The sequence below is a fragment of the Trichinella spiralis genome (assembly GCF_000181795.1).
Source record: "Trichinella spiralis strain ISS 195 chromosome Unknown Scfld4, whole genome shotgun sequence".
Lineage (NCBI taxonomy): Eukaryota > Metazoa > Nematoda > Enoplea > Trichinellida > Trichinellidae > Trichinella > Trichinella spiralis.
Genome location: NW_003526943.1, coordinates 5,228,758 through 5,242,504, shown reverse-complemented (window position 1 = coordinate 5,242,504; position 13,747 = coordinate 5,228,758). Strand labels below are relative to the sequence as shown.

Below are 13,747 nucleotides of genomic sequence, written 5' to 3'. Positions count from 1 at the left end.
ATGCCAGTTGACGTGAGAAAAGTTTTTCAACTGCGTACTGCAAGATTTGAAGCAATTCATATAAGACATTAATCACTAGTTTCTCCATTTATTAAGCAAACATGAGCATGCTCTAAATATTTTAGAAAAATGAATATTTTGTAGACATACTGAAATAGTTCTGTCATCGATTGAAAAGATATCGCAATTTTGGTTTAACTGAATTAGTTGGTAAAATTTATAATTCTTTTCAAAATTTATGCTTTGTACTCTTTTCACAATATTCTACTGTTTTCAAGTAAAATAATAATTTTACTTATGACTGTTATTTATGACAGTTTAAAGTGTGATGAATAAATAGAATAATACAGTAATCGAACGTTTGATTAATTAATTAATTAATCAATTAGTATTAATTTCAAATTAATCTATGTAATGCATTAATTCTTAGAGCGGTTTGAATTCTTTAAAATGCAATGGTTATATTATTTAACCGCCCTGTTTATCAGCAATCCATATTTAATGATCTGTGTAATTGGGCTTTCACTTGTTTGCTAGAAATTGATACGTGACGCCATTTTTACCACCGTCATTCATCCCACATGACGGTTACATGAAAAAATATGCTAATGAAATTTTAATGCACTGTGCTGAAATTATAAAGTTAACTTAAAAAATTAAAATCAACACGGTCATTTTATAAATAGATTGATTGTTGAATGATGAATTGCAAGCTTACTGGAAAATGAGCTGCGGCTAATGTTGAAGTGTTCGTGGACGTATTGCTGCGCTTGTTTGATTGCCATGTGCAGCCTTTTCTTTCTATTTTCACAGAAAACTGTTTTCTCTTGCCCGGATAATTTTGAGCAAGATTTTTCTGCGGATATTTTTTGACATGATCCATGTTCAGTGTTGCACAGGATGTTTTCAGAAAAAAGCCTTTTGTCTTGTTGACAAAATGCTGTATGAGTTTTCAACAAAAGATGAAAAAGAAGCAAAGCAATTTCGAAAAAATTCATTATTGCAGATAGTAAGCTTGCTAGTGAGCTTATTATACAGGATGAAATGGATTCGAAATGAACGCCAAATTAAAAATTGGTTTTAAAGTAACTTGTTGCGTGGTTCAATTTTTGTAAAGCCAATCAGCAATCAAAAAAATAAAATAAATAAAACATGAAACATAAAGATGACGAACAAATAATCCGAACAATGAACAAAACAGGATCGGCGCCTTGTTTACTTGTAATTTAAATGATCAACTTGTATGTAAAATTGTCCAATTATCCACTTTGCTGTGTCCAACTGTCCCTTGATGTATAAAAAAGCATGCCGACTGGTTCACAATGATGATGAGCAACACTTTTCACCAGCTCTCAAGAACAATCCTACTAACCTGAATATTTGTCCCACAAGCAACGCTGTCAAGCTTAAACAAGTGTTATTTCACTTGCACTTGCTCTTTTGTTGCTTTCATTTGCGGTTTCGCCTTCACCTACATTCTTTACTTTTTACTTCATTCATCATGCTGTTGTTTTCCTTTTCTCATTTATTCTGATGCTTTTTTTCAAGCATGTTATTTTAATTTATTTCTATCATTGTGTATCAGTTTTTGTATGCATTTTTTGATACGAAATGCTAAATTCAACACAACAACATCTGCATGACAACTTGATTCTCAACATGAAATTTGCATGATGCATGACATGAAAAATAAAAAATTCACAAATTGTGTATTTATTTTCAAATTTATCAGCAATTATGAACTCTCTAATTAAACTTTACAACAACTGACATCTTTATTTGAATTTTAATGATAACATTCTTTACAGTAATACCGTACAGTGTTATGAATGTGAAAAATTTGTTTCTTTCAGTTGAACATTTTGAAACAGCTAAAGATGTTAAGATTCAATTCTATGCTAATGGAAGATTGATTTACTTCAACTCAAAAAAAAATTAAAACTTAAACTTTTTAACACAAATATTGCTTGAAAATCAACAGTACAGAAACATTTGTTTTGACACCTTATTTTCAACTGAAAAAATCCATTTTTTATGAAAAAGTTTAAAATTAACAATTTGAAGAATGTGAACAATGCACTGCAATTTATTTATAATTCTCTGTATACAGCATACTTTAAATTAACGCAACATTAATTTTACATAAATTCTGCAGAGAAACTATGTTTCCAAGGGCAACAGATGTTTCCATATTAATTATAAGTTTTTATTGTTTTAAAAGATATTCAACTTTTACTCGGTAGAAATTATCATTATCATGTATGTACGCTGCCTTCGTTTGTTGAAATCAATAAATCAGTTTGTGGGGTTTTGAATTGCGTTAGAGAACGTTGCCTTTTTAGTTTCAGTTGGTTCAAATAGGGCATAATGTATGTTGCCATACGCTCAATTAGTCCTTTTCTTCAACATTAAATTCCATCCAATTTACTAATTGTTTTTGCATTGACGTCAAAAAATTTCCACCGCAAAAATAATTTTAAAACATGAGTCACTAACATAAAATCTGTTCTAAATGATTTAAGTGGTTTTAAAATTATTTTGAACTATAAATGAAAAATAAAAGATAAATTAATATGATAAAATTTCATCATAAGCTTAAGCTAAGCTGTTGTGTGAGTAAAAAATCACTAAAAACAGTTTTATTTTTATACAATTAAACACACTTTCGTTTCATCACTTTTTATGACTTCACTTACTTTAAAAAATACATTTATGCTCCATGTATTTATAATAAATAATAAACGTTAGAGCACAAGTTAACACCTATGATAATATTTATGATGGATTGTGGATTCAATTTAAGGTTATAATAATAAATTACTTGGCATGTCAAAAACAGTCACTGAATTTATTTATTCATTATGTTAGACCGAGTAAGTTAAATCAAGATTGATTATACAAAATTAAAGGTAATGCAAAACCATTATTCTTAAAATAGCAACGCCAACGCATTATTCAGCATTTTTTTCCTTCATACTTATGCGACAATTTCAGCAACATGAATGTGTAATTCATTGTATCTTAGTGAAAGCCAAATGAAATTACTTTGAATAAATAAATAAAAAAACTGAACTTGATTCAATTTAATTCGACATCGTAAACACACATTATTTTAAAGTAATGCATATTTTACAGTAATTTGACTCAATTGACTTTCAAGTAATACTGAAAGACTTATTTAAGCGGACAGAAACAGATACAAATAAATTATTGATATTGTACATAAAAGATTTTCCATCATTCATTAAATGCTTTGCGTGTAAAAATTATTTCTAGCTAATTTCACTTCTTTTTATGAGTTGTAAAGCAAAGGCATTGTCATTAAACCGCTTGAATAATATCTTATTTACCATAATTTGAACTGTTTTTATGACTTTCAGTTTCAAAATTTTGTTGTTTATAAAAATGATGTTTTATCTACATGCATAAAATCTGAATTTGTTTAATTAGAAAAATTAGATTGCTATAAAAACAGTCTTCATGCTAGCATGAAGATAAGGTTATCATAGCTGTTGAATAAAAAATGAATAAACGTAATATTTATTATTTAATCGAGATAAACAAAGTGAATTTTACTTGAAAACATTTTGATCATTGCTTTAAATAAAAAAAGTACGTTAAGATATTGTGAATTTTTCTTTATCATATTTTTCAAGTTTGACATTTAAAAACCGTAAGGAATTGTACTATGTAAATTTATAAAATGATGTGCAACAAAAGGATGTTTTATAATGCAGAAAAAATTATATTCTCATTGTAAGCAGATTGATCCATTTTCTAATTGCATTTTCTATTTTTCAGTTAAATTATCGTTCAATGTTAAAGTGTTATGACGTTAAATAGAAAAAAATAATGTTAACAAAATTCAATTTTTTATACTCAAAGCAAATTTTTGTTCGTAAAAAGTAAAATAAATAATTAATACAAACCACTTTCAAATATTATTATATTGATTGTTAAAGTTTAGAAGTGCATTTTGAAAATGGAATAAAAAAAAAGCAGTTTTGCAGAAATATTTCCTCATTGTGTATTTCAAAAGTAAAGCAAAGAAATTAATAAATTTTTTTCATAAAAGACATGCATTAAAGCAAATTGAAAAAAAATATTATTATGATAAGGTTCAGATCATTTTAATTGTGCAAAATGTAAAAGTTATTGTAAATAATTTTCGCATTTAAAATGATCGTTAATGGGCGTTGATATTGGAATTTATTAAGAAGTTGAATAGGCAGAATAGATCTATTAAATAATTTGTTCTTACCATTTAAAATGTATTGTCTGTTAACAGAACATACGTGACGTTTTAACTCACTGACAATTCAACATTCACCGCGCTTAACTAATTCCGTCAGCATGCATTAACGGTCACTTTTTATTGCACAGATTTCCGCAATGCTACATTTCTTTCAGTTCGGTTAATCATTTGAGGATGCTTTCTTGTTTTTCTTTCACTACTGGCAGCTTGAGAAATAGTGCCAAGTTCAATATTTACTAAATCAAGTGAAACGTTTCCAACGTTGTACATTGATTCAGTTTAATGCAAGCTGCTAATATTTAATCGCCCACCGGCTTTCAGTTGCTTCATAAAGCGACGGATAAAGTTTTGTGCTCAAAAAACGATATCCAATGGTAAATTTTGTTATTGCAAATTGTCAAAGACGTGGAAATGGTTTTTAAAACAGCACTTTGTTAGTGAAGCTAAATTTGGAAAGGAAAGTCAGCATTTGAAAGTTGCCAAAAATTTTTACAATTTCGCAAGTTTCAGGGTAATTTCATTTTCGAAACTGACCACCGCTCGGCTTGGTTAACTTCACTACGCTAGCCAACCGGTGAGCAGTTCAAAGCGCTGCCATTCGCCGTTTGAAGCTCAGAACCGTCCGTTGCATGTTGCCTAATTTGATCGCGGCTATAGGTCAGATGATGTTAAAGCAACTTGATGAAGCGAATATGATTATCGCAAATCGTGGGAAGCTAATCGTAATTGACATGGTGACAATTTCAATACAATGTGCCGTGACGCGGCTTCCGTATGCTATTTAGTAGTTTATTGGTGATTACTAATCAGAGTGAATCAAGACGATTATCCGTGACATGTTGAAAGAGTCTCAAATGGATTTCTGCTAAATTTTCTCATAGTCCAATTGAAAGATTTGCTTAGACTGACGTTGGATCGATTGCTCGTGTTTGTTGCAAAAAGGTTTTCACTGGATTCTTTGCTCACTTTCGTCGCTCCGATGACAGCATGACTTCTTCTTTAACTGGAAGTCACTTGACGATTGCGAATCTAAGCACGGCTGAGTTGGCGATCGTTGACCATTCCAAGCCGTATCCAATACTGTTGGTTGCTTTTTTGTGGTTTTTGACGGTGATTTTTTCCGTCGAAACAATCTTGGGCAATCTGTTGGTGCTCATCGCCTACCGACTGGAGCGGACGATTCGCATGCAACTGAGCAGCTATTTCATCGTCTCGTTGGCCATATCCGACTTGATCATAGGTATGGAAGGTTTTCCTCTGTTAACGATGTACGTTGTTGAACGCGAACGTTGGCCACTCGGGCGAACGATGTGCCAAATTTGGCTTTGTCTTGATTACACGCTTTGTTTGGTTTCCATTTTTACCGTACTGCTCATCACTGTTGACCGCTATTGTTCCGTTTGTTATCCGGCCAAATACAGACACTGGCAAACCGCCTTCAAGGTGAAAACCATGGTCTGCGTGAGCTGGCTTCTACCAGCCGCACTGTTTACAATCATGATTTTCGGTTGGCACTCTTTTACGAACACGACTCCGACTCCGACGGAAAAGTGTTACGTTCCATTTTTGAACGATCCCTACGTGAACATGTCACTGTATATTGCTTATTATTGGACTATATTGATCGCGATGAGCGTTCTGTACAGAGGGATACACCAAGCTGCGAAACAGCTCGAAGAAAGAAACGCGGCACGACATCATCGAACTGTAGCTCTGATGCTCGGTCAACGGTGCATGGCCCAAGTGTCTGTGGGTCTCTATTTCCACGCTGATCCGCAGAGTCTGCATTCCGTCGGAATGCACGGCGCTCACAATGCTAACGACGAGAAGGTGAACAAAAATGCCCATGCCAAACGACCCATGCCTTCCACGCCGAAGGTGATCATCACCCCGAGTGTCAGACAAGAGGATGAAGATCAGGACGCCGTCAGTGTCCAATTGCCGCCGGACGACTATGCTAAAGAATCCTCCTGGCCCAGCGCTGAAGAGCGTAGCTCTTGTCCACTGCTGCTGGGAGCAACGGGCCGTTCAGCAGGGGAGAAGCTAAGTGCAAAAGTTGAAAATGTCAAAGATTGCAGTGATGTGTACGATCCGTTCAGTTTCATTGAAGATTTTGACTTCGAAAGGCGCATCTCAGACGCCAGTGATATTATCACTGACAATCCGGTCCACATACAAGCACCTCATGTTGACTGCAATGAATCGTCGTCAGAGGAAGATAAGCCGGCGAAGCAGAGCAGCGATACTGACAGTGGGGATGATTTGAAAACTGATGACGACGATGATGATGATGATGACGACGATGACAATGGATCATCCCTTCCACGTCAGCACAGCATGAGTTCTTTGGATTCGACCACATCGAAAAATTCAAACAACGAGCAACAAGCCGCTGCAGTGAACTTCAACGTCAACGGAAAATACCTGAGCGTGCCCAAGTGTTACAATTTGACAGCCGGCAAACCGTCGTCAGGGTCTGCCAAAGGGAACAGCTTGCAGAGCTCTTGTAAAGAGGAAGGTCACGTTTCTGAACCACGCCTCCGTCGGGCGGGGTCGGCCAGCAAAGCGAACCGCTGGCTGACCACTTTGTTCACCAACCCGACCTCACTTTTGATGAAAAAGCGGAAAGTGACCCGGGCGGAGAAGAGGGCTCGGCGTGCTTTTCGCACCATTACGGTTATTGTGGGCGCGTTCGCCTTGTTCTGGTCGCCGTATTATATTGTCGCTACTGTGTACGGCTTTTGCCACGACTGCGTGCCCAATGCCCTGTTCACAACCAGCTACTATTTGTGCTATTTAAACAGCTCTTTCAATCCGTTTGCCTACGCGTTTGCCAATCGCGCTTTTCGGCGGACATTCATACGTGTTCTGAGGGGTGATTTTCGCCGAACATGAACAAAAAGTTGTTATTTTTTTCATCTTGTTAATTAAAATTAAAATATGCTTTTTTGAAATACATATTTTGCAATTCATGAAACAGTACATTTGCTGAACAACAACCAACCAATCATTTTCAATGAACAAAACAGAACCACACTTACAGTAAGAGGTGAAGTTGCATTTGTCTGTTTTTTTGATGAAATATGAAAGTAAGTTTTTTTATTCTGATATTTTTCATGTTCACGTGTGAAATTTTGAATTTTTCAACAATAAATTAATTGGAAAGTAAATTCTTTCAATTAAATATACATCAATCATATTAAAAGTACGGCTTATTATTATTATGTTTAAAAAGATAAATGAATGTTTTTATTTTGTATCAATTGTATTTGCCTGTTGACAGTTAATTTATGACAGTGACATTTATTTATGACAATTAATTTAATAAACATGCTCTTTTATGTAGATTCGAGAAAAATATTTCAAAAAAATAAACAAAGAAAAAAAATTAATGATTTCAACTTCCGAAGAGTGGTACAATAAAAGCGTAATATTTTCGCGGCTGTTTACATTGTGCGACATCTTTTTAGAAAAGCAATGATGCATGATCGTCGGGGCAGAAAATTATCGTTCCAAAAAATCGATCATATGATAATGAAATATCTGAAAATAGCGTTTTCTTTTGATTTTATTCGGTTGGACTAATTTCTTGGCGTTGAACAACAATGCGCATGCGTCAGACAATTTTCCAGTATGAATAAATTTCACCTTTTCACAACAATTTAAACGTTTAACTTTAAAATTATAATCAGCACAATTGACCCAGTCAATTTAAAATTAAAAACAATTTTATTATTTGATTTTAAATTTTAATATTTATATATGAAATATATGTTGCCCGAAATTTTCATTTTATTATTATTATTTTTGTCATGATGGTGCAATTATTGAAAAGAATGCTGTGTAATTTTTAATATGCACATGTATTCTTCATGTTTGAAGCGACTGAAAGTTGTTCAAAAATAAATTGTAGCATATAAGCAAATTTTGAACAAAAATTGTTTCACTTTTAAAAATAATTTCAAAATAAATTTCCAATTGTTGAAGCTTGCAATAGACAAATTTAGCATATTCTATGCTGCAAATTTCTACATTTGTTACAGCTGAAATTTCTTATTGTAATAAACCTTGCCACTTAACTGTAATGTCAAATATTTAGAAAGTAATTATCACATATTAGAAAAAGTAATCTAATAAATGATGCAAATTAAGCTTTTGATGCATTTCGCTTTGTCAAAGTGTTATCAATTGGTTCACATAAAGTAAAGCAATCACCATCTATAGCATTGTTAAATAGCTTCTAAATGGCAGTAATTGCTTCAGTTCAACTTTTAACATTTATTGCAAGTGTTATTCTTTTATATATAAATGTAAATAAATATGATAAATAAGTTATGTGAATGTTGAAAATTTTTACATTTGACATTCATTTAATATGTAATAAATTTTAAATTAATATTAATATAATGGTAAACTGGTTTAAACTGAAGAAAAAAAATCAGTCGAGTCAAATGCATAATGGTCATGAAGAGTTCAAATAGTGGTATTATTGATAAGAGTGAAGAAAGATTCCATTTCAAAGAGTAATGGATTATGTTTGTCTATATTTAAAAGATTTCAATAAAAATGAAGAAAAACTGTAATTTCTTTTATCTATAAAATTATTATCATCTTTATTGTCAATAATTATAAATTTTATTTTCCACTGTTTGCACTGTAATTTGAAAAAATAACACGTGCATGCATTAATTTTTTGGAATAAAAATCCAGTTTTGCTTTTGAATATTTTTGAATTTTGCTTTGATAATTTATCACAGCTTCGATTTTATTATATAAATATGTAAATTCCGCTGAGAATAATGTGTTCGATTTTTCTGCAGCTTTGAATATTCTTCTGATTAGAAGAAGAATTATTCTTTATCAGAAATATAAAAGTAATGGCCATTTTCTGAAATGCAATGCTATTCAAAAATTAAGATTTGTTTCGATGTAGTGTTTTGATTTTTTTATTTGATAACGGTGAAATATGAGTCATTCGTGCAAACTTTTCAAAGCAAATTAATCATTTTTTTGGATTGGTTTTATTTTTATTTCTATTCTCTTTGTGATAATTTTAAAATTTCTTGAACGTATCATAAAATTCATTATTTTACAACAAACTTAAACTTATTATCAATATTGAAAACTTTATTTTAAAAAGAAATTGCATAAGTCTGAAGCATTCAAAAAATTATTATTATTGAAAAAATTTTCCAAAAATTTTGCATCTATTGTAACAAAGAATTTGAATTTCTTTGTCAGATTTAATGAATTTAATCTAATGTCAGAGCATTAAAAATCTTGCTTTTTTATAATTCAGCGCTGCTCTATTTTATAGAATTTGAAAGTCTAAATAATCAGAATTATCTTGGGAATTTCAGCCATAAAAAATTTTAAATGAAATTGTTGAAGTATTGCAAACTTGAGAATAAAATTGAAATTTTGAAAAATAAAATTGCCTAAATGTTTACCGTTTCAAATGTAACATTCATAAAATTTTAAAAATTTATTATTAAAATAATTTTTAAGAATCAATTTGATAGCAAAAAATCTTAAAATGTTTTTATGAAAATTATGCTCAATAAATTGTAATTACAGTACATCATCCCAGAATTGAATGTTTAAACAATTATCTTGTGTTATTATTTGAAATAAATTTACATTTCATTCATTTTAATTTATTATTTCAGAGAATGCATGAAATTTATTTTAAAAAAATAAAAAATGCTATTCACATCACCTTCCGCGTTTTAGTTTGTACTTATAAAACATGTCGATTATAGAAATTTATTAGACTATAGAAATTTGCGCAACAAGAAATTTCAGGTTTTTATTTTGTATTGGTGGTGATGTATTTTTTGTCTCTTTTACTCTATCTTTTAACCAGTTAGCAATTTCAACAGAATGTTCATGCAATTTGTACCTGCAATTAACATGGTTGATTATTTTTAAATTTAAAATTAAAATTAAACTAAGTGAATAAAATTATTTAAATTACTGTTGGAAAATATCTTTGTGTGATTAATTTCTATGAAATAATAATACAAAATTGAACATTATTTTTGAATAATAAGTAAAAGTCATACTGTAAACAAATAACTTGCCGTATTTTGTTATTTTACTTATACAATAGACAAAAATGCATGCATGTATATGAATGGCGTTCATTGATTTCAATTAATAATTCATTGATTTTCATATTTTTTGATTTTTATGAAAATAATATATTAATACTGAAAATGACAAATTGAACAATGTTGAAAATGAATTTTATTAATATTTAATTAATAATAAATGAAATTTGCTCAAATTTATCATTTTGAAATAATTTTTTTTGCTGTCCATAATTCTCAAAATTTACATAATTGTTGTAATATTAATTTTGTGATTTATTTGTCAAAAAAATCTTCGCCTGATTTAATGATGGTGAATAAAATTTACCGCCTTAAGAAAACCGGTTTCAACATGTTCGACAGTATCCAAAATAAGGCTAGGTGACAAACGGCTGCGTGTCGTTTATTCGTTCATTCAGCCAAGTTTTATATATATAATAATGCCATCGATCCGCATGCACAAACGTTTTTACTGCTGATTGAAACTTTTTTCTCGCTGAAAATTTGAATAATATTCAACTAATAAAGCATATTTGTTTGCTTTGGATTTTCATTTTGTTATGGAAGAGAAAAGCTCTGCTGTGAACAATTTTAATTTCACTTCCCCAAAATATCATCATCATCATCATCCGGGCAACAACAGCACCAATCAACCTGCAGCCAGATCGAAAAGTTTTGAAAATTTCAAACGGTAATTAATTCAATATTTCCAATTTGGGAATTTTAATTTAATTAACATTATTAAATGTGCTATTGCCATTTTCTTTCTGTGTGTGTTCAAATATTACCATTTTGACTGTTCTCATTTTTATTTTTTGCTGCTACACTGGTTTTCTTCTTGTCGCTTCAATTAATTCAACCTTTATTAAATGGAATGAAGAGTAAATTTTCTCACATTTTTTAAATATTAGTTGTATAACTTGATGCAATTTTTCTCAAACAAGAATTTGTTGATCACCAATTAATAATATCTATCATTTTTAGATGCATCTATAAACTGTTGAGAAACTTTCAAAAGGCAAAATTTTTATTGATCATATTATGCATCAGTGCAACTTCTCAAAGCATGGCCATAAATGGATTCGTGCCAAATAGCATCACAACTTTAGAAAGCAGATTTCAGTTGAGCAGTTCCCAGAGCGGCTTGTTCTCCAGTGCTTACGACATTGCTGTTCTTGTTGTTTTGCTTCCAGTTTGTCACTTCGGAGACAAAGGTAAACATTATTTATAGCTTCAGTTTGAAAATATTTGAAATGCGAACTTATTATTATCAAAATTTTGAACTTTCAACATCAATTGCATTGTACGAAAGAAATAGTGCATGTATGAAAAAATTCTCTTCACCTTATTCAACAAATCAATGTATTAATAAATATCAATGCAAATTTGTGAGAAATTACATCTAAAAAATTTTGAACTTTCATTTCATCTTTGTTTCATAAATAAATTCCAATTAATAATATATAGAAATTAATGTCAGGTTAATATAAGTCCTATATTGAATATAAACTTGGAATAAATTGCCTGGCATACATTATTTATTACAGCGCAGATGAATCAGAAATAATAGTGCAAAGTTGAAGCAGTTGCCTAGATTGTATTCCATTTTTCTTTTATTTTCATGAAAAGTAAAAACAAAGTCCAAAAATTGCAATTAGTCATGAATAATATTTTAATTTAAATGTTGTTTTGAAAAGTTTGCTCGTTTCAGGTCACAAAGGCAAATGGCTGAGCTTGGGAATGCTCGTCATGGCTTTTGGTTCCTTAATTTGCACACTTCCACATTTCATCAGCGAACCGTATGAATATTCAGAAAGTGAACAATTTGAAATTTGTCGCAAAAATCACAGCACAGCTTCTTTGTTCAATGTGAAAAGTGACGAAATTTTCAATAAAAATGCCCAACCATATTTTTTTTACATCTTACTTCTTGGACAAGTCCTGCACGGCATAGGAGCCGCACCGCTGTATACTCTTGGTGTTGCTTATTTGGATGAGAATGTCTCGCAGAAGATGTCGCCCGTTTATTTGGGCATTTATTTCGCATTCGCCACTCTTGGACCAGCGTTGGGCTTCATCATTGGCGGGATGTTGCTGAACATCAACGGTGACATTGACAAAATTACCCAAGATCAGTGAGTAGTCAATTGTTAAACTTTTTTCCACCATGTTTTTCACTTTTGTTTTCTTTTTAAACTTTGAATTAAGTGTATTTTCAAATTTTCAGAATATCCATCAAGCCGGATCACCCTTCGTGGTACGGGGCTTGGTGGATTGGATTTTTAATTACCGGCATGCTTAGTTTTCTCGTCAGTTTTCCATTAAGTTTATTTGACAAAGAATTCAATGGTGAATTTTCTGAGAACAAAACATTTTTTATTTTTTAAATTTAAATTTTAACAATTTTTAATGTCCAAAATTTCAGATGCTCAAAAGTATAAAAATACGCGGGTTAACGAGGCAAATCAGCACAGTATTGGCAGCGCTGCGGCTACTTTGCATTTCACAGGCCAAATCAAAGATCTACCAAAATTGTGCTTGGTAGAATCATTTCATTTCATATCATTTCTTTTTATTATTTAATTATAAATTTGTTCAAGGTTTTGCTCAAAAATTTCACATACTTGCTTCTAGTACTCAGAGATGTGATAAACAGTTTCTTGATGAACGCATTTATCACTTTTATGCCGAAAATTTTCCAAAATGCGTTTTCAATTACGGCTGGTTTGTCATCCATCATTACAGGCAATTTCATTCAATTTAAATTGCATAATTTTGTAAACAACAATTTTTTTCACTCCAGGTTCTATCGTTGTGCCTGTTGGAGTATTTGGAAACATTTTGGGCGGTTACGTAATCAAATGGCGCAAACTTAGATGCAGACAAACCATTCTACTGTGCACCATACTTGAAGCAATTGGCACCGTGTTGACATTTTCTTTTCTAATCAAATGCTACAGGATCAAGTTAGCTGGAATTGACTCTGCGTACGAGTGAGTACTTTTAACATTAGCTTCAATTACATTCATCAAAACGAAAAACGAATAAAATAATATGAATAATTGCTTACATAGTCAGTCAAGTTCAGATGGAATTTTACAAATGTGCAATGAAGAATGTGGATGCAGCAATATATACAATCCTGTATGTGATGAAGCTCTTGGGGTAACATATTTTTCCGCTTGTTACGCCGGCTGTCAAGACGAGGGAAAAACGGAAAATGCATCATCTGCAGAGAAAAAAGTACATGTTTGCAAAAAAATTTTTTTTCAGGGCATAATTTTCAAAAATATGTAATAACTTTTATAATAATTTAAAGCAGTTTTTTAATTTTTTTTTTGCATTTTTGCATAACATATACGAGCATTTAATTTTCAATCAATTTCCCATTAATGATTTA

General features: G+C 31.3%; 4 protein-coding genes across 4 annotated transcripts; 2 read left to right on the top strand and 2 right to left on the bottom strand.

The window, feature by feature from the left end:
- Positions 1-605: 605 nt before the first annotated feature.
- Positions 606-3,015, bottom strand: Tsp_01324 (conserved hypothetical protein). The gene is made up of 6 exons (XM_003377069.1): positions 2,978-3,015; positions 2,268-2,400; positions 1,427-1,471; positions 1,373-1,405; positions 719-940; positions 606-629 (listed from the first exon to the last, which is right to left on the bottom strand). Exons 1-6 carry the CDS (start codon positions 3,013-3,015, stop codon positions 606-608), a joined length of 495 nt encoding a protein of 164 aa, XP_003377117.1.
- A 2,269-nt stretch (positions 3,016-5,284) lies between these two features.
- Tsp_01325 (phage protein) lies at positions 5,285-5,754 on the bottom strand. The gene is given in 3 exon segments (XM_003377068.1): positions 5,285-5,512; positions 5,528-5,691; positions 5,733-5,754. The coding sequence occupies 3 exon segments, from the start codon at positions 5,752-5,754 to the stop codon at positions 5,285-5,287; spliced, it is 414 nt and encodes a 137-aa protein (XP_003377116.1).
- Positions 5,755-6,592: 838 nt separating this feature from the next.
- On the top strand, positions 6,593-7,150 carry Tsp_01326 (putative muscarinic acetylcholine receptor gar-1). Its single transcript, XM_003377067.1, has one exon. The coding sequence runs from the start codon at positions 6,593-6,595 to the stop codon at positions 7,148-7,150; it is 558 nt and encodes a 185-aa protein (XP_003377115.1).
- A 3,757-nt stretch (positions 7,151-10,907) lies between these two features.
- Positions 10,908-13,644, top strand: Tsp_01327 (solute carrier organic anion transporter family member 4A1). Its single transcript, XM_003377066.1, has 9 exons — positions 10,908-11,038; positions 11,332-11,561; positions 12,059-12,482; positions 12,575-12,672; positions 12,773-12,888; positions 12,948-13,071; positions 13,151-13,340; positions 13,422-13,596; positions 13,621-13,644. The coding sequence occupies exons 1-9, from the start codon at positions 10,908-10,910 to the stop codon at positions 13,642-13,644; spliced, it is 1,512 nt and encodes a 503-aa protein (XP_003377114.1).
- The last annotated feature ends 103 nt before the right edge of the window (positions 13,645-13,747 follow it).